This window comes from Ischnura elegans, chromosome X (genome assembly GCF_921293095.1).
Source record: "Ischnura elegans chromosome X, ioIscEleg1.1, whole genome shotgun sequence".
Classification (NCBI taxonomy): Eukaryota; Metazoa; Arthropoda; class Insecta; order Odonata; family Coenagrionidae; genus Ischnura; species Ischnura elegans.
This window is the reverse complement of record NC_060259.1, coordinates 31389590-31417223: the sequence shown is the minus strand read 5'-3', so window position 1 is coordinate 31417223 and position 27634 is coordinate 31389590. Positions and strand designations below refer to the sequence as shown.

Below are 27634 nucleotides of genomic sequence, written 5' to 3'. Positions count from 1 at the left end.
CCGAGGAATTTACGTAGATATTCCTTTTTAATTGATATTCCACTACGCTTTAACATAAATAAAATAAGCCTTCTTGCATATTTATATACCATTAAACTTAAGGCTATGGACTTATGACATGGAACTCCATGTCCATGATACTACATAATTCATTTGCTCACTCATAGGAACAATAATCTTTTCATCTATTCAGCATAAGAATCGAGATAACACCCAGTCAATTAACCATAAGGCTTGATAGCAACCCGGTTGAAATTTCTTGCTCAACTTCACTCAAAATTATAAGCTATACATGATATGCGAAACTACGAAAAGTAACTAATATGACTTTAAGCACACAGATAGAAAAAACATTTTCTTTCCTTTGAAATAGCATGAAACCTTAAGTAATGATGAAAAATGTATGAAAATTTTACAGAATGTAACTAGAATGATTTTCCACTATGACGAGGTCGGACTAGCGTGTTGGTCACAATTTACTAATGATTGCTATTTGGAAATGATTTAATGTGAGAAAGTAGGTTAACGTGACTTGAGAATTCATTTTAAATTGGTAAAATTTTAAGATTTTCAACAGAATTTCACATGAAATGTAACGGTGAAGTGAAGATAGGTGTAAATGCCAAAATTTTATCGTGAACCATATTATCCACAAGGGCAGTGTCACTTTACAAGAGGTCTTTAAGCCAACAGCGAATGCAAACAGAAAAAAGGTATTGCCATTTGGAGTCTTTACCTTAAGTGTGTGAGGGTGAAGTTACCAAAAGTGTTTTATTAACACAATACTTAAATAGGATTAAAAAAAATCCATGAATGTTTAACTTAAGGCTGGACGGCGATATTTGGTGGAGCTTGGTGCCAGGAAAAATAATAAAGATACACTGTTATGTGTTCCACAGAAGTTTTAATAATAATAATATTAAATAATAATAATAATCTTTTCATAGTCACCTTGATAATGACATAGTGTATTTTCAAAATCTGGGTTGGTTATTAAAACTTCTAAGGAACATGCAACAGTGTATCTTTATTATTTTTCCTTCCATGAATATTTGATATCCCTAACTATAACTAAATTTTGGAAAATCGTGAACAATAATTCCTCATATGTGTCACCAATGAGGATTAAAATTCAAATATCTGGCCTCACCAAAGAAACAATAGGCATTAAAATTAAGGAAAGGGACATTTACGATAGAAAAGAGGACGCAGGTAGTTGACCAAAGGGTCAGAAGCCGAGTTGACAAAAATCTAAGCCCGTGGCGTGGAAGAGAAACTTTCGAATTTTAAGGATGAAAAGTCCAAGACGTGAGTATAAAGCCACCAAAAGGCAATGCATATAACATTTTAATTTTTAGCACCCATAAAATGACGGTTAATCACAATTATCAAACGGGTCCACGATTAATTTTTACGGCCTATAACCTGACGAATTTCCCACTTCATTATTTAGTTTTATCCAAAACATTTTCCCCTTAGAAAAAAAGCCATTTGATGCATGGATATAAACATGGCGGTTACTTGTTTTTAAAAATCCATAGAAATGGATAAAATATTAGTAAACTAAAACATTTCTCATCATCTTTTTTCATATCCTCATGACTGCTTTGCGGGTGAAGTTATCGCTAGGATATGTAATCACCTATATGGCATAAGTTGAGATTTTTCCCTATCCCATTCTGTTGACAAAAAAATCCTGTCAAAATAATGAATTAGAAAACTGTTGTGAAACGCAAATAAGTTCATTTGAAAAAATGCTGGTAAACCAACAAATACCTCCATGAAATTACCCGTTATTGCGCGTAAAATGCAAAAAATGCATAACGAAAATATCTTTAGCATCGAACGCGATTCAAACCTATGTCTCCAGATTGAAATAAATACTTACAATTGTCCACGATTTGGACCTTTATTACTGTAATTTTTAGGAGAAATTACAGTATTAAAACAGTTATAAAATTTTATAATCTTTGAGTATTGCAAGCATTTATTTCAATATGGAAAAATTCCTCTTTATTACGCTTGAATCTTCGGAATTTATTAGATCTCGAGAATTCGGTAGACCTGAGGTCAAATCTCGACCAAGTCAAATGATTTTCCCTTAGTGGAATGTTCTCTTGGAAAATAATTCCAAACAAACCGCTCTATGACCAAATATTTAAATCCCTGTACTCCGTCTTACGTGAACGCGATCCTTGATCGTTTGGAGCTTCAAAACCTCGGGGAGGTGCTCACCTGGGTGCCCGGGCGGGGGCGGTGGTGCGACCCGCCACGGATGGCCGACGGAGACGCGAGGTTTGTGAAGCCGTAGATACACATTCCGTAACGTGCGCAGCCAGGGCGGGTACGACGGGAGAGAGAGAGAGAGAGAGAGGACGCTGGGCAAACACTCACGTAGCCGCCCCACCCCTTGGCCCAACATTACTCCACCCTCGTGTCTTGGGCAAACATTCACTCTTCATAATCTGAGAGTGAGCATACAGACATCAGAGGGAGACTGGGAGGGTGGGGAGGCACCCAGCGATGACTGCACATGCTACGAGGGTCAGTACTCAACACGGTCCAGGGAGGAGGGAGTTTCTGTGAGCCCGACTCGTGGGGAGGAAGGGATAGGAGATTAGCATCCGGCTTTGGTCTCCAAAACGGAACGCATATAACATGGCGTCGGGAACGGTGAGTGGTCATTTGAAAGGATCTCTAGGCGGAGAGAGTGGGTCTCCGAAATCCTAGGGAGGACCGCGAGAGAGTAGCACTATTTGTGGGCATCATTATATTTCTATTTATTTTCACTCCCGTCTCGTTCCGCACGACAAATATTTGCGCGCGCACTCGCACCGCCCGCCTATTGGCTGCGTCCCTGCTCGGTGATTATGGAATTTCCGACGGCTGGCGTGTCCGACTCTTGAAACCTAAAACCATAGGATTATGCTGATGGGAAGGGTCTCCCAGAAGAAGTCCCTGCCGGATGGGAATGTGAAAGTGTGTTGATGTTTACCGACTGTACGGAGAGAGGTGTCGGATACAATTCATAAATTTTTGATACGTACATGGCATATTTCTAAAGCCGCAGTTAAAAAAATTATAAAAACAAATACTTTTTTTTACGATTCATTTCAACACTGTCCTCCAATTTTAGGTCCACCAATTTTATACATTCTTCAACTGCGTAGGACCACATGTTTCAAAATCATTGATGATTTAAAATTCATCAATCTTCTCCTGGCTTTACGTAAATCAACTTTTGTCTCTCGTTGGGAATCACCATAATCATTCAGAAACGAACAATAAATATCAATTTTATTACCCACCCGAAAGTACTCTCACATTTTATGTCCATCAATGTCTGCGGCTCCCCCTTCGTTTGGTCAACTATTCCCCGGCTAAGAATGACTGTAATTACTTTTAATCACGGATTCACAATTGATGATAAGGTTGTCTAGAGCGAGCTTTCATTCCTACCGCGAAAATATTTCCACCTGGCGTAGCTGCGAAACGACGAAGAGCCACGTGATGTTATATGTGCAATATTTAGCGAGAATTATCAATTTTATCAAGCCGCAAATTAATAATGAAAATCTCTCATGACAATCTTATTGATCTTTGGAAATATAATGACAAACGAATAAGAATTTCAGCTCTTTGATTGTTACAAAGGTACGGTCAAGTACCTTTAATTACTTAAGATTGGAAGTAATTTTTAACGTATGCCATTCATACTAAAATTCTCCAAAATGAAATTCATCGATATCCAGAAACTATTAAATCAAGGAATATTTTAAGGTCAAGACAAAACCTTGAAATACAATGATCCAGCTGACCGAAAGGGTGAAAATTTTCACGCCTACGGGTAGTCCGGCGTGTACGGTAGTGCTCGTATCGCAAAGTCCTCTTTCAACGCGTCCGACAGCAGGAGAAGACGTCGCCGCATGAGAAATGCAAAGTCAACAAGCCTTGAAGTCTCCGTACACATACTAGTCGCCCATAAATTATGCCACGAAATATTTTCGAGACTCGTCCTTTCCGCGTCGCAAGTACCCTAGCGCGATGACAACATCTCGGGTCTTACTCAACGCGGCCGTCATTTTTCCCCCTCCGCAACGCCGGGATGGCATCCAATGAATTTTACGTGAAGACTCACTTTCTCGACGACTGTTCTCCGGCTCATCTCACCCTTTTTCGTCACACCTTCCTTCCGTTGTGATGACATAATTAAAGGACAACGAATGAGCTTCTTTGCGGGAGGCAGCGAAATAATTTTCGCTTCTACCCAGAGCAAGAGTATAAGGCTACTCTTCGAGTACCACCAAAACGGAATTACCTCAATATCAACGGAGGTATTACCACGGAACTATTCGTGCTACTGGAGATAAAGGGATATAAATAAAAGGGCGAACATTGGCTGTAGGCTTGGACGATGAATCACCTGGTTAAAATACTTCGGAATAACTCCTTTTATTTACTTCATCCATATTTTATTAGGGAGTATCGTATGAAGTATTTCAAATTACATGGGTGAGGAGGATAAAAACAAGGTAAGCCTGAATTACTATATGTGAAGCAATTAGATAAGCGTAGCGATACAAGGCATAACATAAATATATCAAATAAATATATACGAAGTATTGCATAGAGATATAAAATAAATATCTTCACACATTAAAAAAATCTTAGAGAAAACGTATGTTCAAATACATATTATTCTAAAAAACATAATGTATGGTGTAGGTGAAGAAGCTCTATGAAATATCATAGCGTTGTCTTATACCTGATGTCAAGTATAAAAGCAAGATTTATGTCGGCCAGAAAGATAAAGATAGGGGTATTATTATTAAGCTCAGATACACTTTCAATCCTAGTATTAAAATCACTATTTATAGATGTTTATTCTAGGTTCCACTTAAAAGCCAACCCTTAACAGAAAATTAAAGAGATATCCGGTACATCACACAACGCATGACACTTGCTAGTTACAACTAATATTTCTGTAGATAATAATTATGGATTTGAAGATTCCGCCATTAGGAAAAACTCATTTACGCATAATATTGTACATGTAGTTTCCTTTACTATATTTTACTACAATATGGGCAAGCTAAATTTCGTTTCAAAAGAGTTTTAAGGAGCTATTTACGCAAGTATTTTATTAAAAAAAAAGTGGAAATTAATCGTAGGAAAAATTAAGTGGGAGAGAAATCTTGAACCAATGAGAGCAGATTATCAACGAGCCAAAAATACTATGAACGCAATTTGTAAATTGAAAAAAATACATACAGTTCAGACAAAAAGGCTAAATTAAAGGAATAAAAAGTATGACATTACTGCATAATGTATATCGGAGATAGATGCCGGAAACTTCATGGCAATTGTAATAAATAGCCGGTCGCGAAATAAGAAAATTCCCTTCCCATACAAGAGCGGATGCTGCGAATATTCCCACGTGCATGATTGAAATGGAATTGGGGAAGAAAACGCCTGGATCACGGGGTGTGATTTTGGGCCCACGACACGGTGCCCCGATGGGTATGTCCCTCCAACACCACTGAAAATGCCTACGTCAAACGAACGTCATCTCAAGTATATTTCACGTCTCCGAGAGTGATAAGCGATAAGGGTAAGCGATCAGAGGTCGGAATTCCAGGAATATCTGCGAGAGGTTGACGGGAAATCTCTGGCGCCCAGAAAGCAATTGCAAGTCACCCTTAAAGACGAGTTTCAAAAGATCGGAAGAGGAGAAAAAAATGATTACAAAAAGAAACAGACAGGTCAAACACGCGCGATTATTCGAAGGTAACAGAGTACCGAGAGCATTATTCGAAATATTTGCATATGAAGGGATGCTTGAGTATGGGAAAGCAAATTAAAAAATTATTCCCGCCGTCACGATTCCTTGCTCATGGCCAGTGTATCATCGAGTGAGACCATAGGTCTTTTCATCTACTATGTGTCATAGCATTCAAGAGCCATTCAGCTTGTTTTCTCACGCCCAAGACATGACACCTACTGAATGACTGACTCTGCAGAAAGTGTTCACTGTATACTCCGCGGATATTCAAGAGACTAAGTATACACGTATTAATCGTCTTTCCCTCAGTACATGCGTGAATAAACTGGGTGCCTAAATATAAGAAAATTTTTAGCCCTTCGGCCGGTTACTCACAGCCCAAGGCCTTCCAAAAATAAAGTAAAATATGCCAGTACTCAAAGAAAATATCATATCAATTAGAACCATATCATATTAATATAGAATAATATGAGCGAAGATATTTACTTGTTATCCTTACATAATATATCAATAAAATACCTTACCATAACTGCATGTACTCATGGCGTCATTTGTAAAAGAACAAGTGTATTATTTCTTCACATTTCATGTTTTCAAAATGTATGTCCATTATAAATTCCTCATATGAATATTAAAGCTTTCCGACACGCATTACGATTAGGAAAATTGCGACAATAGCGTGTACTACCAAAATTTCTTGGGAGCCTGTTCCCCTTGTTCCTTTTAGTACACTCCATTGGAATGTGTGGTCACTCAACAACTATTCCGACTCATTCCTAAAAATGAGTTTAGTTTCACGCAAACTGCGATGTTCGGTGTATAACACGTGCCACCAAGTTTCCCGATTTCCACTACCACAGCGCAGCACCCAAACTATTCCCTTAACCCATTTCCTTCGGGAGTGCACGTTGCACTGATATTACTGCTGCAAGTAAGGTGGGGTCAGGTCTTGCCGTTTCGGTACAACCGCGAGGCATTTCCAGCATCCAAGTACGAATGTGCGCAATGATCTCATGACTACTCCGTACCTTTCTCACGTAATTTCTTAGTAAAGGTTCTCAGGTTCTCCGAAATCGTTCACAGAAATCATTTCACACACGTGTTTCCGACGAGAATGAAACAATAGCAATGAAATTCATACGGTACATCATCACTAAGGGTATTATAAAAATCATTATTGGCTGAAAATAAAATCTGCACATAAGTCCATATTGATGTTACAAATGATTATGAATTCCAACTTAAAATTTTTAAAACGTCAAACAGTTATGATTTCGGTATTTCTGTCTTCCCTATAATGCAAGTCACAGAACCAATGTTCACTTTTGCGCAGGAAACCTTTGGTAATAACCACAGAATATACTCACGGCGTCATTGCTAAAATAACAAGTGTCCTATTACTTCATATCCCATATAAAATTATCAACATTTTTATCATCATTATATATATTTTACCTATATTTGTTTCCATGAACCCCCCAATTCGATTTAGACTTTGCCTTCACTATAGCACAGGGAACCTTTGGTAACACCCGCAGAATATATTGATGGCATTATTGGTAAAAGAGCAAATGTCTCATTTCCTTATATTTCATTTGCTAATAATTACAAATGTTTTCGCTATATTTGTTTCCATGAATCGTCCAATTCACTTTAGACTCTGCCTTCACTTTTATACCCTGAACCTTTGGCAACACCCAAAGAATTTCGCGGCGCATCTGACGCATAAAAAGGGCGAAATGCAAAAGAAAAAGACACCCCTAAAGGCGGAATGCAAGCGGCGTTGCGTCGAGCGCATAACGAGACGCCCGATCGCTCGAATACTTTATCTGAAACTTTGCGGGATTTATTTCCCCGGGGTAACATACCGTCAGGTGAAAAAAAGCACTAGCCTCCCCTGAGCATGGAAAATGCAAAAGAGAGAACACCGGAGAGCTTTATCGCGGCCTTACATCTCACAATCATTTGCATACGTCTTAATGCGCCGGAGAAAGAAAGAGACTTCTAAGCCAATTCGACTAACACACACACTACGCAAATGAACCGCGTAGGCGGACCCAAACGCCAACGGTATGAGTTGAGTGCGAGGAGGAAATGCTTTAAATGCAGCTCTCGTATCGGACTGCAGGTCCCGAAGGGCAAAATCCCACAGTTCTACAGTGGGAAGACAAAGAGAGGCAATGAGATAAAAACTACCAAAGATCGCCCAACACACACCACCACTCCGAGGAGGAGGAGAAAAAACAAAGAATTAATGAGACTTTATCCTTGCGGGTTCGAGCCAGCCGTAACAAAGACCTCCCTCGAAAAACATTATCGCATCGGTACTAATGGAATCGTTTAAGGTGGACTTGATCTTCTAAAGAAAGTTTCGCCGACCCTCCGGGGGTGGTGAGCCCCTCTCGCTCGCCGCTGTTGCTGCTGCTGCGGGGAGGCGGTGGCGGGTGGGAAAAAAACGCCGGGTCCGACCGGTAGCGGCTATAAATCCGGCCATCTGCAGGGCGCCCGTCCCTCCCCGACCTCCAGAGGCGCGGGGGCCGGCCGGGAGGTCTCTCGTCCCCCGCAACACGCAGTCGACCCACCATGCATGCACGCTCGCTGCTAGACGGGCAATTTTTGTCGCACAGTTTCAATGGATGAAGTCAAGACGACGGAAGGAAATCGTTTCAGACTTGATTTGGTGGAAATGCGATGCATCCATGATAAAACATAAACGGCACTTGTTAATAATACTCTACTTGCAGTACATATGGGATTACGATCCAAATATCCCATCTACATGCACAGTGTCTCAACAAATTTCTCTTCTATGAGTCTCTCCAATGTCTTAACCTCGTTCCAATCAAATGTTTTCATTTATTTATGGATTTTATAATCCCAATATAAAGAAAAGAAAAACATAATTTAAAATAAAAGACAAAAGAAAAAATGAGAAAATGATTACAAAATTCGCATCAGCGAATTTCAATGTAAGATTCTACACTCTAAAACTAAACCTCACTACCGGCCATGGTTTAAACATTCTGTCATTTTCAAGGTCTTGAAGTCAAGAAGTATCAAGGTATTGAAAAGTGGAAATTACCATTTGTAGTTGTTTATATTTATCTTGGATCAAGAGGATAGCCTCGCGAATGAGGTATTCAAAACAAATCCTTTTCTCATTAAAAAAAACTTTGCCTTCTACACGACATCCAACGAGGTTTAAAATGATTGTAAAGAGAATGTGGACAAGTGAATCTATTCAATTCATCCAGTTCGGCAATACTTTAAAGTCAACATATTTTCAGCTCTTTGAGAAGACTGCAGTGTAACTAGCAAGATTTGACTTCAATTCAAGTTAGTAACTCAAAACGTAGCCCGGTGATGAGCTAATTTAATGAAAAATAGAAACCGGCAATTTTTCACAAATGTATTCAATAAGGTACGACGTGTTTCGACAGTCATGTCATTCTCAAGCTCATTGTACTAAATTTGTGGGAAATTGCCATCCTATTCTTTCTCATTAAAACAGGATTTCATTCCACTACATTCGTCTTCCTCAGTTTAAGGCTCATCCGGTGATGAACCTTAAAAGTTGTATTATCATGGTTATTAAGATATTAAGAAAATTATATCACATTTAGGTGAACAATACACATACAAAATACACAACGTACATTCAAACTGAATCAATTTGATGTTTATGCTTAGAGATGTACTGCCCAAAGAACTCGGGCCTGCATAAAATTTCCAGGATTATAGAAAAGAAAGCTTGCTACTTTTTTAAAGCGGGAGTCAACGGAGCAGAATTGGAAGAGCAAATTGTGAATTTCTACAAAAATGACGCAGAATTAGATTCTTGGACCAATTTCCTTCATGTAGGTCGGAGGTGGGCGTCAATTCCGCGAATATATACACAATATCCTCAACGATGGATATTGAATCCAACAAGAATCACGAGAATCTAGGAACCATATATTTTATCATGTACGTGAGGTTAATACGGCAGAAATTAGATTATAAGTTCAACGATTCAATTACATTTGAGTTGAATGAATTCTGTTAAAAGGAAATGCTCCCATACCTAAACCATAATTTGCCAATTATTTTTTTCAGCGAGAAGTAATTGAAGAAGTAAAACACAAAAAAGAAACTAGGAAGCGCTTCCAAGAAATTAAATTGATCACCCCATACTTTCTGTTCGTGGTAGACCCTTATTCTTTTTACCATCGCCATATTTGCAGTCAAATTTTAATTTGAAAAGGATAGAAGAACCTTTTTACGTGAATTTTATTACAATGTCGATGTACTCAAATGTATAATTTAAAACATAAGTACACAAATTATTCACAAAACCTTAGCGTAAATATGAAATTTGCAAAAAAAAACCTTCAACACAATGTACGCACTAAATCCAAGAAACGCCACAGGAAAGTTAAGCATCTGGCATAGGGCATAGAGTGGATTTTGCAATTCTGCACGTCATAAGGGTGAAATACGACCGTGGGTCTAACCCCAATGAATATGGAGCTCAAAATTTTCGGATGAAAATAAAAGGAACAAGAGCGGCTGCTTCAGAAATTTCCATGGATTTTGCGTTAACATATACAGCTGCAAGGTTTCATATGCCGGGACCTAATTCATAGCCACGTCGTAGGTTTTATGTCCTCGAACGTCTTCCGCCAACTGACCCATCAAAACAAGGCTGGACGCAAATTTTTAGTGCGCCTTAGGAATTAACTGCTCCTCCGTAAATGGTCGCCGTAATTTTTCAAAAATTAAAAAAAAACTCGGGGACTTGGGTGGGTATCTCAATTTTTTCTCCAATAAATACAGATGGGAGAAGATTTATAGCTGACATGTTGGGGGAGTGGCGCTCAGCAGCGGAAGTCGATCTTTTTCAGGAGAGAGACGTGAGGGGCCGGGCGAGGCAATACTGAGAAGCTTGACGGGATAAGCGATCGCTGACTTGGATTCCATGCTCCAACATGTTCACATTTCTGAATTGACTACAATGCTCATGTATCTCATGAAGGAAAGCAAAAATATTCCTTTCACTATCAGACAACAAGACTTTATGTCTCGTCTTGAGGGAGTGCCAACATAATAATATAATACCCTAAAATATATTATTTTTGAAGTTCGCATATTCAATAAACGTTAGTGAAATAGTTAGTAAACGTTAGAGCTGCCAGGTATGTGAAGGTCGTTAATATAGTTTTGTTAGTGTAACTGACGTTTTAGATAAACTCGGATGGGAATCTCTGTCAGACCGTAGATTAAAAAATAGATTAAACCCTTTAGATAAATTCAAGAGCAGTGTCTTTTCTAACGAAGTAGCTATATCTTGCGGACGCCAACATACTACGGAAGAAGATATGTTCATGTAATTAAAATAAGAGAAATAGACTGTCGAACAGACAGATTCAGATTGTTTTTTCTTCCACGATCAATAAGGCATTATTACAACGACAGCGATAGATTAGACGACTTTTAGTGTAGCCTACTAACCTATGTATAACTTAATGCATGTTTCTTAACATTATTATTTCTAACAGTATATCCTAGTATAATTTGGTAGTATGCGTGACGTTTTTTTGGACTGTGTGATGTGCATGTGGGAGTCCAATTGCATGCTGCATACTGGTGATTGATCACCCCTGCCAAACACCCTGGAGGTGGCTCGCAGGGTATTAAGTATGTGGATGTAGATGTAATAGAGAAAAATGGTAAAGTAATGATGGTGTCGAAAGTTATTGGGACAAAGCCAACTTATACGTCTTTATGGAGCACCGCTAAAACTTATTTTCTGTTCATGAGTACTCGAGTGCCAGCAGGTAATTGAGGTTTGAAAGGAAGAACCATAGTACTTTAACTGGTATCTGAACATCGATCACACGAATGCATGAGCACTCGAGTATTTTTCTGAGTAATGAAGGCTTGATTATTTCCACTGTGGATTTAACTAGCCGTGCCATCATTCATTCAAATCATTATGGAAATCTTGCACAAAATTTGTTTTTAAATCGGCCACATAATTTCATCGGCCGACAACGATCAATTCGTTTGCCGAAAAACTTGAATTCCCACACTCAAATACATTTGGCACATCACGTAGCAATGCGGTTGGCCTGTCGTAAGAAGAGGGTGGTGTTAGAAACACATATATTTTATAGTACCCCTGGAGATATCAACTTGAATTAAAAAAAATAGATTAATAAAAATATTTTCAAGAGTCTAAAAAGGAAAAAAAATACCCCAGTATATTCAATGAGGCAATAGTTCTTCGAGATTCAGGAGAATAACGTCGATATAACGAGTCGGAACTTTTACACTAAGTTCACTTCCGAAGACACGATTCAACCGTTCGGTCCTCATGAAGTTTTACTGAAATAACATATTATCTGATAATGACCAAACAGTTCAAACGCATCGTACTGAGTACACTTAGCGTAAGAGAGTCATATTGTGGTATTGACATTAAGATACCTCTCCACTACACCTCATCAGTCACAGCTACATCTACGAAGGCAAATTGCTGCTAGTGCTTAATCCATACGGCATGAAAATTTATACCATTATAGACTTCCGCGATGGCATACTAGTTCAAGTTTTCCGCTAACGGATTGAAGCTATTTTATCAATGTTTCATCAATTTTTTAAATGAATATTAGGAAGAGTACAACTTTCCTAAAGGAGGATTGAGTAAGTGTGGTTGCAAGGGTATTGGCTTCCCACCCCATGGGCCCCGGTTCAAATACCGACGGTGGCATAGAATGCCCGATGCCTGCTAAAGGGCTTTAAGGTGGACAATCAAAGTGCAACACTCCGTTCGTCGCTAGTGATTTTTAACCGTGGTCTCCTTCGCGCATTCAGTTATGGGAGGGCTAATTCCGACGCCGGGTTTCTCTCCACCCTTCCTTACCCTTCTCCAGTCCCTAATAGCCTAAACCGTCGATCGCCTCCTCCAAATACCGTACCATAATTTCACGTGAAAAAAATGCATGGACTTTACAGACAAACGTTGATAGGCGTCTAACTCATATTCCCTGGAAATTTCAAAATGCTTCCATAAGCTTTAAATAAGTAAAACACGACAAAATACAAAATAATAATAGTCATGTGGTCGCGATGCGTCTTCAAAACAGCTTGCATTACGGGGCGGGAGGGTTGGTTGGAAGTGAGCAGGATATCTCGGACGGAAGCAGGCGAGGCGGCAAGACGACGCCGAGAAAGATGACTCCCTCGGCCACTTGAGCTCATTTGCAATGCAAACACGCCGGCCCGTAATAAATGTAATATTATAATAACGTACGAAATATGGATCCCGCCGGCTTCACGTAGGGGTGAGTTGGGAGGGCTCAAATGCCGGCGGTGTGTCGAAGGCTCTGCGAGATGGACGCGGAGAAAAAGCAGGCGGACGCGTTGAACTGGGGCTGAATTTCGAGGAGGTATTACAAGGGGATGCGGCCTTTCACGGACACATAAAGAAGCTTCCAAGAAAGTCATAATTATTGCTAAATTGAGACTTCTTTTTAATTGAGCGTTAGTTTGTAATCAAACAGTTGTGATCATTTCCTAAGAAAACATTTCTCAGTATCTTATAAGAGAAGATTTTACCCCAATACCTCCTAGGGCAATACTTGCCTTTTCTTGTTGCAATTAAAATGAATTATTAACTTGTCGCCGAGTGATCAATATGAACACTACAAAATGATGAACTCCTCACCCCTGGCCTCTTTGGTAAGAGACGACGCTGCTAAACACTACACCAGCTGATCCACTATCTTGGAATTATAGATGGCTTTTTAAAAATACTGCATGAAAATCAATTTATTTCAGCCAAACTGAGTCACATTCAATGGAACTACTACCAGTTCCGAGAGGTGTTCGTCACTGCGAATGCCATAAAAAATACGGCATTGAAAAAGGCGGAGCAAGGAACGGTGTCTTCCCTTGTGAGTTTACTTCCGAAGAGACGTTACAACCTTTCGGTCAACATGACCTCTTACTGACTGAGTGCATTCCCTGATAATGGCCAAATGGTTGAGGCGTATTGTGCTGAGTAAACTTAGCGTAAAAGAGCAATTTTGTTTCATTGACATTAAGATTCCTCCCTGTTACACCTCAACCGCAGCGGCTACATCCACAAAGGCAAATGCTGGCAAGTTTCTAATCCATAAACCATGATGACTTCAATTTGGTTTCTTGGATTTTATCGTGTTTATGGGGTCAGCAAGCGCGGAGTGTAGAATGACGATTCCTGGGCACATGAAGACGGCTTCCAAGAATGTCGTAATTATCTTTAAATTACCACGGTGGGCTTTAGTAGGAAGGAACAAACAAGGAATTCAAAGCAACAATATTGTTATCTGACCCAAACTTCTAATGTTGTAATTTCATAATGAATAATACTGAGAGATATGGTCGCTTCCTTTCGGCCATACGTATTACGAAAGGGGTCTAAAGAATTACATCATCAGGAGTATTTCTGTGATGATATATTCCATACGGTTGAGCAGAAACATGTCAGTATATTAATAGGAAATTGCATACTCTGAGTCCAATTTCATTGCCGTATTCTTAAGGTGCCTTACCACTTTCCTATGAGTGAATATAATACGAGTTTTGTAGGAGTTTTCAATAACTCCACCGTTTCAAGCGCCTCTCCTTGGAAAAACTGTACGTTAAAATATCAAATGGCTCTCTTCTTATTTTTGCGATTCCCATACCACCAAAAACAGCACATATAGGCCTTTTATATCGGGATTTCTGAGACAAGAAAATAATTATGCCTGCACGAACATTCATGCCTTGGAGAGGGGCAATCGACCCAGGCGGGGCTTGAACCGGCTACCTCTTGTTAGGCAGGCGAGGAACCTACCCCGCCGCTACCGAGGCTAGCGATACAATCCTTGAATATATATCTGGTTTTATTGACACCTGTCACAGCGGAAAGAGGAAGAGCGAGTCGAATGAAACGTGTCGATATTATAATGCAGTCATCGAGCTAGAGTGATGATTCTCCCTCTTAACAATTACATCGGAGACATGCTTGAGTTTACTGTGAGACATCTCCTGACAGTGTAAGAAATACCGTTCTGTGCGCCATCGGCTGAGCATCGGGGGAGACCTAGGGGACATCCTGGGAGGCGACCCTGATAGTGTCAGCCGTGTCATCAAGTTTTCAATAGAGACCGGGATAATTAACAGTGTTTTAATTCCAGCCTTTTTTATCATCTGACTACCCCTTCTTTTTGAAAATTTTTATGAATGATTGAATTTGTTTTTAATGTATCTTTTAAAATTTTGATTTTATAGACTGTCGGCGGTACAAATGACCTTAGTTGTCGAGGCACCCTAAAAACAAAACACTACTACTACGACATGCTTGAGTGTTGACTCACCGTGATCTTGTAGTCCATCCTGTCGCAGGTGTCGTAGGCGCGACGGAACCTCAGGACCGTGTGGGTGCCATTCTCGTATCCCAGCAGCAGCTCCCAGTCTTGGCTCGCCTCCACCTCCGGCTCGCTCATCCCCTTGGCGTGCCTGTCCTGTTGGCAGGAAGAGAAAAAAAAGAGCGAATTTCAGGATTTTTCTCGTATTCCTCCACCCCTCATACCCTCCAACCGAAACTCTGCATTTCCAGGTGACGACGCATCCGAGGCGGAAACAATGGTGGACCCACACGGCGGAATGAGGAATGGCTGGGTGCAAGGGAGCGGCGGCTAACTGCTCCCTAGCCATCCCTCAGACCCTCCCGGAAAGAAGAAAAGGGTTTGAGAAAAAAAGAGAGGATAAACGAGTTTTATATACCCGTCCCGTGAATGGGTACGGGTGTACGTGGGTGCGTGTACGTTTCTAATAAATGCGAGCATGCAAACGCACAAAAGGGAAAAAAGGGAGGAATATAAATTTTAAAACATTAGAGAATCGTTTCACTTCCAGAGCAAATATAATGACGGGACGGTGCTGAAACTAATCGATATTTTAATTTGCTATTCTATACAGGAAGCGCAGTTTAATGGATATGCCTTTAACGTACCTTATGTCTTTCTGATAAGTGAAAACAATCACATTATTCAATTTTCACACTTTTATCGTTTACGGCGTCACTCTACCGATGATCTCTACAATAAAACGTTAATGGGCAGAATCTTTTTATTCACACATTATTGTAGAATATAAGAATATATTACTGGTTATTGCGGCGTTATTAGGCTAGCATATAAGAAGCTAAAATACTGATGGTTTTCTTCCCAATAATTCTATAACGAACGACACTACAAGTATCCCTTTTCTGATAAAACATGCTTGAAAGCGACAAATCGAGGCCCTAAAAATTAAAATTCATAGTGGTGCGCACTTAATTATTATTTTCCTTCATATATACATAAATGCGCTTCAAAAATGAAAACCGGAAAAAACACGTTCGTATTAACATTATTTGGGCAGCATCATTTTTTCAGGACTTGGTAATATGTACAATCATATATCAACAGCAATTTATGAAGCCTACAATGGAGTCTTTCTTGCAAGTGCATTTAAGATATGAAACTATGTGTAGCCCTCTAATTATTTATTTAATCTTTCTCTTGGTGAGTGGTGAGCTACCCCAGTACCATCTATTGGTTACTCTTGTGGGCCAAAGCAAGTATGCAAAGGGAGTTTTCTGTGCATAAACCCCCGATGAAATCATGGTAAATCTAAGCGTCCTGGTATCGCAGCTGGTAGAGCACCTGGCTACCAACTAGGAGGTTCTGGGTATCAGAGGCTAAAAATGTGGCCTGACTGGGACTCGAACCCTCTATATAGATCCACGTTACAAACGTAAAAAATAACTGAAATTGAAAAAATAAAACAAAATATGAAACTCAAAAAAATATTAAATCAACCAGAGGCTACGCAAACTCCTTCCACAGTAGAGAGACGTAAACTCATATGTATATGAATGTAGATTTTACATATATGCTCACTTAAGGTGATATGTGAGCCCAAGTTTTATTGTTTCACTGCCCCGATAGGTCCGTCACCCGTAGTCGCATTCGAGCGACGTTTTTGTCGCGACGAAAGGATGAGAGGAAGTGGCTAGAGGACCCCCTTTGGGGATCCCTCGCTTGTCACCCCCTGCCCTTTCCCTTTTGTTCCACGCCACCCAAAGGATCAGGTGGCTAGAATCTGATGTGGTTTTTAAATCTCTCTCCCTCGCATTAGCAGCGGTGGGAGCCGTACTAAGGAAGTTGTGGCCATAACGGACCTAGGCTTCATGCTCACGTGGTTTCACGCAGAAATTTGTGCGCAAGGGACGTTGCTTTTGTTACGATGGCCCACCGTGTGGTGAGATAAAACAGCATTTCTTCAATGAAAAAGTAAATACATGGAAACCAGAAATACGAGAATATCCATTGCGTTCACCGAGAATCGTAATAAAGTCTTTCCATTTATATTTAAACATCTTGAAGTAAGAAGAACGAGCGTGCTGCGCCCGCTCCCAGCGGGCTTCCCCCGTTCTTTTCAATGCAGGTCCACAGAGGGATAGGCGCGTTTCTAAATTTAAGATGTAAACAAAAGGCAGGGTCTCATGTACAAATTTAATTGGAATGTTCATGTACAAATTGAGGTCAGAGGACCTCTTTAAACACAACATTGGAAGTAATTACACTATCCTCTGTTAAACGCACATGATGTCTCATACTTACGTATCAACAGGAGACTTGAATGTGGAATAAGCCGCATTTTGATAAAAGTTATTTAAAGAATGCGAGATATTGTTGCAAATGAACAAATATATCAGTTTGTGCGCCGTTAACGTCAGGAATATTTACCGGTTTTTGACTGTTTTTTTTGTTTTTTTTTTTAATTATTTAAAATCCAATTTTAGGAAACAATAGCAATATTTAGGAAGTAAGATATGCCGTCGTATGTTCTCTGATAAATTCTGTGCATTTTGGTACCTCATTTGTAGAGTTTGGTTACGTATAAGTTGAGAAAAAGGTATCTATACAGTAGAAATAATGTAGAAGATATTAAAAGCTCTCTTACACCTTCAGAACCTTAAAATAAGGGTTTGTTTCATATATTTAGATAGAACCTAAGCAGATCTAATATTCAATTTCTTTTTAATATAAACATCTCAAAATGGGAGACACGCTCATTTCTTTAGGCCAGCTGCTATTCCTTATCAACTTGTACGACACTAAGCGTGACATATTATGACTTTTTTGGCTTCCGTATTCTTCAGTATCACTTGAGATACCTCTGAAGGTTTTCAGTGACAAGGCATAAGCTGTAGTTTAACGTAGAATGCATGATTTAACTAACTGAACGTGAATGTGACCAATTAATTTCACTAAGAGTAACAACTAACACCACAGATTAGTTATATAATGCTTAAAATCACAAAGATGCCACCACAAACATTCATTTAATCATAGTTTTACCTGAAAGAATATTTTAACCCGTAATGGCATATGTCACCTCGAAAATTAGGCATTTGGCACTGAATTTCATAAACACAGGATAAGAGTTCGTGCTCCATAGCCCTAGACCAAATGAATTTTTTTCTTAATTTTTATCTACACAGATGCTAGGAACTCTACCCGACCATACTATCATGCACAGGAATCAGCGATAAAAAGGCTCACAGATTATATTTTTTATAATTTGCTACGGAGGAATAAAAGACACCAAAATTTATAATCCATTGAATTTTTTACCAATAAATAGTCAACTACCAAATTGCGGGTGGCCCACTCGAATAACATATTCCATCTTGTACATAATCGATGAAAACATGGACGGGGATGTAAATAACTCAATGTGAATTTGCCTCCAAACGATTTTGAAGACTCATTTCCATGGAAAACCATATTTAATAAAATTAATATGCATTGATATGGAAAAATTCCGAACGAAAAAGGCGTTGAGGAAGGAGGTTAAAATATCGTCGAATAAAACATGAAGAAGAGGGTAGTTCGTTAAAAAACCTTAAGGGGGATCATGACTTTGGTCCCGTGGTATTAATCCACGAATTTGAGGAAAACATTGGGGGGGGGGGGGGACACGACAACTTAAACAGTTTTCCCCGGAATGGATAAGTAAACTATTTCAATTTTCCCCTTCAAACGACTATACAAGCGTGCGACAGCTGAGAGCTTCACGAAGGCTTAACAGCCCGAAGCCACAGACACAAGAGTGGAGGTCAAGCCGGTAGATGTTTTTTTCAGGTGGAAGCTATTCCTATTTGAGATGTCCACCGAGGAAAAAAATGGTTCCCAAAAACTAATTTCACCCCGACTGTACACCAGGGATACGGATAATTTGCATAGCAGGAGTTAGGGAAGGCTTCCACCGGTAGCAGGTTTTCCACGTACTTTCCATGCGGCTTGCATGATAATTACCGTGGCTCCGTCCCAGGGATTGATTGGCCATAATTCAAAAAAACTCCTCGAACGTCCACGTCACGTATTATCCCCACAGATATAATTAAGACCACTTTTGATTCGTTCTCCTATCCTCGTTTCAACCCTCCTGGCTTGCTTGCCTCGTAAGACCGGAGAAGTTGGATGGTAAGGCATTCCTCTTCACGACCCCACCTCGGTCCATTGCCCGGCGCGAACATTTTTCTGAAGGCAGCTGCCCAACCCACCCCGATAGTTTTTCCGATCGAGGAAAATCCACCTGCAACAGCAAAATGGACTCCGAAAGTGAGATCCCTCACCTCTCTAATTGCCACTATACGGGGTCCGGGGAAAAATCCTGATTGAGTTTAAATTAGCTAGAGCGGTATGGGCTAAAGTCAAGTGATGTACTGGGGCAACCAATTATTTACGCAAAAGAGTCACCAAAAAATTTAAAAAAAAGGAAAAGAAATATGAATGGAATGTGAGCGCAATTTTGCACCTAATCACAATAAAAACGCCAAAAATTAGTTTTAAAAATGTATTTACAGTAGTTAACTTGACTACTTTCAACATTGCTTCGAACCTTTGCACCTCGAACTGTTGACGACTCACTTTGAATAAATGGCAATTATCCCAGTGGTAAGGCCCAAATAAATATATCTATTTACAAACAAAACATATGTCATACGTATGTAAAAGCCGGTAAAATAAATATATTTGTGTAATTTAGGCGAAGTCTGTGAGGTGATTTTCGTTTAGCCATGTTGGTACCATGCGATTTGCCAGTTTCAGGCAATTTTTCGCATATATCTTGCTTATTTAATCATTAACTTATAATTTTCCGTAAATATTTAGATTTGTCACAAAAGTTTGCTTCTAATGGGTGACATCACAACAACGTCTTGTTACAAACGGCATCGCCAGCTCGAAAAACCTAATTCCTTCATAAAAGTCCATGTTAAATCCTCCTAATTTTACCGTCAAACATCTCAAAAATGGCGCATGACAATCACTTCTTCTTTCGATCATTGTGAGGGAGTTTATCAATGATTATGTGTCCTAAGTTTCATCGATTTCTTGTCACTTTTACCGAGGCGATCTCTAACTACGTTGAACCCGACGCAAAGTAGACGTAAATGTTATGCGGCGAGCAAGTTTAGGAGCGGAGGCCAGTATGATGGAGTGAAACGGGGAGAAATATTAAAACCTGAATTAATTTGAATTTAATCAATTTGCTTCGACGATGCGTAACCCCAGAGGAGCCTCATTCTAGTCCGAAAGGGATAAATCTAGGGGATACACCGCATCACGTTTTTTTATCCGGCATCCAGCTCTCCGCTTAACGACAGTCCCTTGAGGTTAGCCTTGCAATTAAAATTCTTCGGCCATGACGTCTACGGACCATACATTATACTTAAATTGCATATTCAAGATGTGGATAGTAACAATAAACTGAGATGGGTGCCGGGTCACTTATAGTGTATATACATATATATAATATACAATACAAGGATCCGGTATGGATATGTCTAATCTCGGTGTAACATCGAATGTCAGATGGGCTTCACCTGAATGTCAAGAGTAGAGGTCTTTCCAGTGGCAACTATCTCCCTCCATTTAAACATAATTTTTATCTACGATTAGGGGAGTAAGTGATGTCATAAGATAAATTGTCACCATGTGAGACGGGGTTGTACTTGATAACTGATATAGCACCGAAAATATCGACCAGGCGGCACTGAGAAGCGGAAAATAATTACGCCATCAATCACAGTACGGAGAGTTAATCTTTGTACCTTGCCACCGCATAGTGACAACGACCACTTAAGATTGAAAATATAATTACCTTTAGATTGCAAGCAGAATACAGTTATTAATGTCCTTAAAGCTTACGAAGATGATCACCGTTTGATGAGAGCACAAAATTTATTGCAGGTAATGCGGCCTTTCTTCCCGGCAGTAAATAGTTGCCCTCTAAATGATTTCACATCCATGTAGTTTCCACTGTGCAAACAATTGATACTGAAAAGAAGATACTATAAACACCTCTCCCACCGCAAAGAAAAGTAACATTTACGAGAGTATTTACAGCAGAATATTTTAATCCTACGCTCCCACAGTTTCCAAAGTAAAACTAAAAAGGCATTCTAAGAGAATTATTTAATATAGTAATCCGTTAAAATATTCCACTACAACAGCAAGGAGATTATAATTTTAGAAGCTCTTCATATTGGTTTATATTGAATGTAAATTCTGATATTCTCAGTAAAGACCTAGATAAATATAGTTAAAATGGTTTACGTAAACACGTGGTTCTTTTATAATTTTGATTCAATGAGTTGGAGTAAAAAGTAAAGCGTTAACTTTAGTGCATAAGATCACAAAGCCTTTAAGTTATCCAAGAAAATCTAAAGACTAACCGATAGTCACCTTAAATGCATTACGATTTTCATAAGCTCAAGCTAAAAAAAGTCTAACAAAAACTATTTAAATTAAGCTAAAGATATTGTAACTAGAAAGACCTGTGGGAGCGTGATAAAAACATTTTATTACAATGGAGGAATATCTAATCACGACCAAGAACTTCCACCGTTACTAAAGGCATAAAGGGCGGCTTCGTGAATAAAATATTACGAAAGTCTTATGAAGCGGAGAGAATTGGGATGGCCTTTATTTGCATGCCTTCGGGGTCAGCAGACGTGAAATACCTATTTCCAGCAAGATAAAATATTACGCATACCCATGGGGCCATTGCGGCGCTTGTAAGCAAGGTATTCAAAGACCGAAGTCAGCTTTCATACAGCGGCATATCCATTCCATAGCTCCTCAACAAACTAGGGCATTGCATTCATTTCACAGAGCCGAGATCTGGGGACCACAATGCTCCAAAGTGACCTCGGTTTCATCAACGAAAAATTTTCCTCTCCCAGAAAAAAAGTTTTTAAGGCAGGCAAATGCTTAAGACTAAAAAGCTAGGAATTAAGTTTTCGGTCTTACTGTGCAGTTGTGCATCACGGGAATCTAGTAAACCACAAGAAGAATGAGCCATATTGAATTACTTTGAAATCGCAGTTTTTCAAGAGTATAGCGTACATGTTTAACATGAGCCTATCGCTGTCACTATGTTATGTTTAACGCATGTGATGAGGGTACTTCGCTCTGCAATGACCAAACGTTAACTGATAACTTCAGGCTTTACTTTGTGTAACATCTCCATATTGGAAATAAAGAAATAAAACTTTGTAAGGTTCACTACTATTTAATTATGGGCACGACCCGGGTTTCGTAACTTGGTTGCATCGTCAGTTGAGGTTGGATACGCAGCCCACGCTACCAAAGGTTAAGACGGAAAAACATATTGCTACCGATGGCTTCTTCTAACGTACTCGATGTAGATCAATGGATCTCTAGTAAAGTATTATCACTTATAGTGGCTACGGGATAAAATAGTTACAAATATAAACCTAAACTTCGCTTTTATTTATGGATAGTATCCTTTCCTATAGCTAAAATAACTATTAACTCTTCGATTCAGTATTACCGAATACATCTGCCAGAAAATTGGATTGGTCACGTCGTAGGGCTCGCGCGGCCGTCAGAGTGGGCACACCACGGAGGTGCTTCGGGTTTGAGGAGAAATGAAAGGCTGCGTATCCAAATGCAGGGAAGCAGTCCGGCAGCTCGGATAGCCGTGGGCGTGGTAATTATATCGGGCTACCGACGGAAGCTCCAAGGCTCCCCGAGTCTCAAGGCTGACGCGAGGCGGTCGAGGAATTCAAACCCGCAGGCCCTCCAAGCCGGGACAACAACCCACCCACCCAACCTTCCCAACCCCCATGATCTGCACTAATTCTTTTTCCTCGGGCGTAACGGCTTCATTAAGTTATGTTAATATCCCGGGCATGTCGTTTGATTAATCTGCATTCCTCGCAAGGATCGCTCCGTCCCACGTAAATGGGACCTCATAGAACATCGCATGCACGCATTTCTCTGAATCCAATGAGATAGTTCTCGGTCAAGATTGGTCTAGCAAAGTCGTGACAGTTGATAGACGGCCGAATCGCCGCACGGTCTTGGTTTGGGGGACCAGTTGGGAAGTTTTCCGATGGGACATTATTTTTCGGACCGTAGGACCCATGTCACGAAGATCGCCGGAGATATTTTTAATATAGGTAACTTAGCATGATTTAAATATGGTAAAGTTATCGCAGTAATAAAAATAAAATTAAAGAACACGTAAAGTTCTTATTGTGTCTTGTTTTTCTCAACTTTCATGAGGCAATACCACTTTTTTTTACCATCTTTAAAATACAAAAAGAAATTTTGATTGCTGATTTCACAGTTTATGCAAGCAAAAACATACATCCGGGCACAATTATACCTTTGTAATAGTATCAATGTATTTACCTACATCATTCCTAGAGTTGGGGTTATGGCGTGGCAAGGCACGAAATGGGTCAGAAAATGGAACAGAAAGGGGTAATATAAACTTTCAGAATATTAACTGCATAGAGATTCCAGTAGCTGACATCTGTTTCTCCATTCAGCATTTTGTGTATCGAACTTGGATGATAAGTGTTGCTTATTTACTCTTACGTGACGATACTTAGAAAACTTACGCGAACGACTGTGTAGGGTAGCTCAGGTACCCCATTTATAATTTTTAAATTATGCGTTTAGTTTAGTCTTTCCCGTAATTCGACACCATGACTCCTTTTAATTACATAACATCTTGTTTTGTATAATTAATAAATAAATCGTAGGCTACATTTAGGTTTTTACATTGATTTTGTACGAAATGGTAGGGAACTTTTATATTTTGCTATTGTAACTGTACATTGACTAACATGCTATGAAAAAACAAGTACTAAAGGTGCCATTGTGTCGAATATTGGCATAATTGAAGTTATAATAAAATAAAATTTCTTGCATTCAAATTTTATCTCTGCACTCATAAGACAAACATTTTTTTCTTCCAGCCAACAGCTGTGCGAGGTAAACCCGTTACCCCCACCAATAAAAATCGAAGTTTTCAAAAATAATTTTTAATTAAAAACTCATTCGTCACTTAAATAACGACAAAGTGGTTGAGCAAAAATACAAAAAATATCCTATTTACAAAATAAAAAATAAAAATATTTGCACAAAATTAGCATAATTTGGGGTAACTGAGTTCCCCACATAGTCACGGAAGCGTTAATGTGCTGCATTTCAATATTTGGTGAAGGCGACAATTTAAAAAAATAGGATTCCTCTTCATCTTTAAGATCGATTACGTGGAATAAAAAAACTTACGGGAGACATGGCTAAGATTAATTTTGATGCATTCCCTAATTATTGACACTAACGGTGTAAGCCGTCACGATAACTCGATTGGCTCAGGCGGGACTCGAACCCAGAAACCTGATAATGGCTGTTTCGGTGTGCGACCAAACAACGAGTTGGGGTCTCAGGTTCACATCGTACCACAGGATACGGAGTTGGTGCTTTCCCAGCCACTGTCAGAGAGGAAACACAGTTTATTCGCTATTAGGCGATGGGTCTCCAAAGCAACAAATGTAAAAATTGACGCAATAACCAATCAAAATGAGTTGAAAGATAAGGAACATAATAAAAGATGCACTGAGTCGTATTTACACAGAAGTTTACTTGACCCAGGTTTCGACATGCACACTATTACCTTTGAAAATGATATAGTGTACATTTCGAAACCTGGGTCGTCCAAATAAGCGTTTGCGGAACATATGGCTTAGTGTATATTTTATTATGTTTCCTGTCACCAAGTTCCAGCAAATATCGCCATCAAGCCTTAAGTTGATGGATAGATATTTACAACAAGAAAAAAGTTCGCCATGAAAAACAACCGTTTGGCTTTACGCGATTCGTTCCCCGATTCATTGTAGCAGTCATTAGTTAATCATTCACTGAAGCATTGTGGCGTAGGCCTCCGTGGGGCATGAATGAAGGAATTATTCCTCTGTTTCTATGTTACTACATCATCTTCAAGGTACACAATGGCTCAAAATGGTGTGCGGTGCATTCAATTTGTACAATTTTAACTGGAGTGGGCTTCTTACTCTCCTCTCTAATCCGCTTCTTATCTTCTTAATATTGTTCCATCTCCCTCCCCTCAGTTCTCCCCTTACTCTCCCCCACCACAGTTACAAATTGTATGAAATTAATGCTTTATACACCATTTCGTTCCTGGAAGATGATGTAGTAACATCTAAAATTAGGTCGGAATAAATTTTTACTATAGTGGAAAATTGCAACTGTTTACTTCAATATGGAAAAATTCCCCTTCCTCACGCTTTGAACTTCGGATTTTACTAAAATAAAGGGTACACCATCTTTCAATAGTCCAACAGGTACGTACTAGTATGATAAAAACATTTAACTCTAAATACTTCGAGTATTCTCCGGTCAAATATCAGCATGCACGCGGTAGCAACCCGTAAAATATACACAGCCCCTTCTTGTATTATTCGTAAGCACTCCACAGAAACTTTTGATGATGTAAATAAATGATAGAGGCTAGAGAATCGTTCAGCCGGGAGCACTGCGAGACCAAGGATCGCTCTCTCGGGTTTGAGGGAACACTCATTCGAATTTAACCACCTTATGCCCCCGGGTTTCAAAAGCCATCTCAAATTACCGGCAACGCTACCCGCTCCTTCTCGGAAGAGACGTAATTTGAGATAATCTCCCACAAAAGAAGCATTTATCGGGGTGAAATGGCAGTACATAATTCCCCCCCCGGTCTTCGACGAAGACGGAATGAAAAACCAGTCCTGTGGAGCCGTGATACACCCTCCGAGCGGGCTTTGTGCCACAGTGCGGAAAATGTCCGCCAGCAACAGAAACTTTTTAAGGACCGAGTGGCGGTGGGAATTCCATCGAGGTATCCATGGAGATTAAGAAGCCTTTTTCTTATGGGGTGTCGCCCTGCACCATTCTAACAGCCCCGGAGGCCCGGTCGAGCTGACGTCACGATGTCGATTAAGTCGAGAGAAGGGCCCAAGCGAGATGGGACATTTGCGGGCTTCCAGAAAAACTCCCCCGAAGCTCAGGGGGGCTCACTCCACACGAGAGAAGAAAGAAATGAGTTCTCAAGCGTGTCGTGAGTATTACTTATTCTCGGATCCACTCCCATCCGACTGATTCGGAACGGTGGTCCTTATTATTCCAAAATTATAAGTTACCCGCTTTTAAAATAGAGAAAAAATAATTGTTGGTTTTTGTCGGGGACGTCCGCAGACTGGAGTGCTAAGTGAAAGTAAATGCACCCCTCTTGATGGCTTTTGGCAGTTACAAATGGTTCGTGGATCCGTGACGCGATACTCACTGGCTCGCTTGCGCGGAACCGGTGGCGCATTTAGAAGCATCCCGAGCTATAAATCATGGGGGAAAGTTTTTTTTTTTAGATTTATTTCCCCCGCTAAAGGAAGTTACATTTTTCTCGCAGCCTTAAAATTTTTGATTGCCGAGTTCGGTGGCTTCGAGTTGCGTCTTCTTCGACCACCCAGCAACATTACCGACTGATGATGAGGGATAATGGTGGAGGGATTTTTGGATGGTGTCATCGCCAACAATATTTATTAATACGTAAGGGAATAAGATTTATTCAACGGAGGAATGTAACACGCCAATAATGCGAGTCGAACTTCGATCCCCCATCTGCAACCTGCTCATCATCCAATAACGCCGTAATTCTGTATTTTCAGTCCATTATTTCTATAGCCAATTGCATGTCGTTCTTCCATCTTAAGTAATCAAAATCATTAGATTATTTACATGGGTATTTTTTCCATAGTTACCAAATAGAAATTAACTTCGTCAGAAAACAAAAAGTAATTTAGATAAGGTTGTCTGAGTGGCTTAATTACGAAAAATAGTGTTTTAATGAATACTATTATCTCTAAATAAAAAAACCGCCATGAAGTCACAAATAGCAAATATAACATATTTTTCAATGGGAAAAGTTCGGATTTGGGAATTATTTAGGAATTTAACTTTAAACACAAGACAAATTCTAGAGAACCCCAGATTATTAAAGGAATCTAAAAGAGCGAGATAGTATTAGCAGTGTATTATTTTGTAGTATAAATAACACGTTCTTAAGGAGACTAAAAATGTCAGCCGATGACTAAAATGAGGTAGGGATAAGGAAAGAAGGTAGGAAAAAACTGGGGGTCGGCGTCAACCTTCTCCTAGTAAAAAGGTGTCAAATTAGTCAAAGCCTTACGTCCCTTGTCAGAATCTATACACGCAAGCCGCCACTTTATCCCCTAATAGGTAGAAATAATAGTCTACGTGGCAGGACTGATCTTGTGAGCAAGATTTTAGCGTGGAAAGAATACGGGAACTTGAGAAGGTAGCGCCATACCGTCAGTGCTATAAACTGTAAACATCACCACTTTCTATCAGTGTCAGCGAAACTGTGTAATTTTCTAAATCTATATCTACTGTC

The 27634-nt window shown here is 39.7% G+C and overlaps 1 protein-coding gene across 1 annotated transcript in view; it reads right to left on the bottom strand.

The window, feature by feature from the left end:
- LOC124170800 (MOXD1 homolog 2-like) overlaps positions 1 to 27634 on the bottom strand; it is a 969195-nt gene that overhangs the window by 242513 nt on the left and 699048 nt on the right. Inside the window, exon 3 of the mRNA XM_046549766.1 lies at positions 15169 to 15315. Within this exon, the coding sequence (XP_046405722.1) occupies positions 15169 to 15315 (147 nt within the window). The remainder of the gene's footprint in view (positions 1 to 15168; positions 15316 to 27634) is intronic.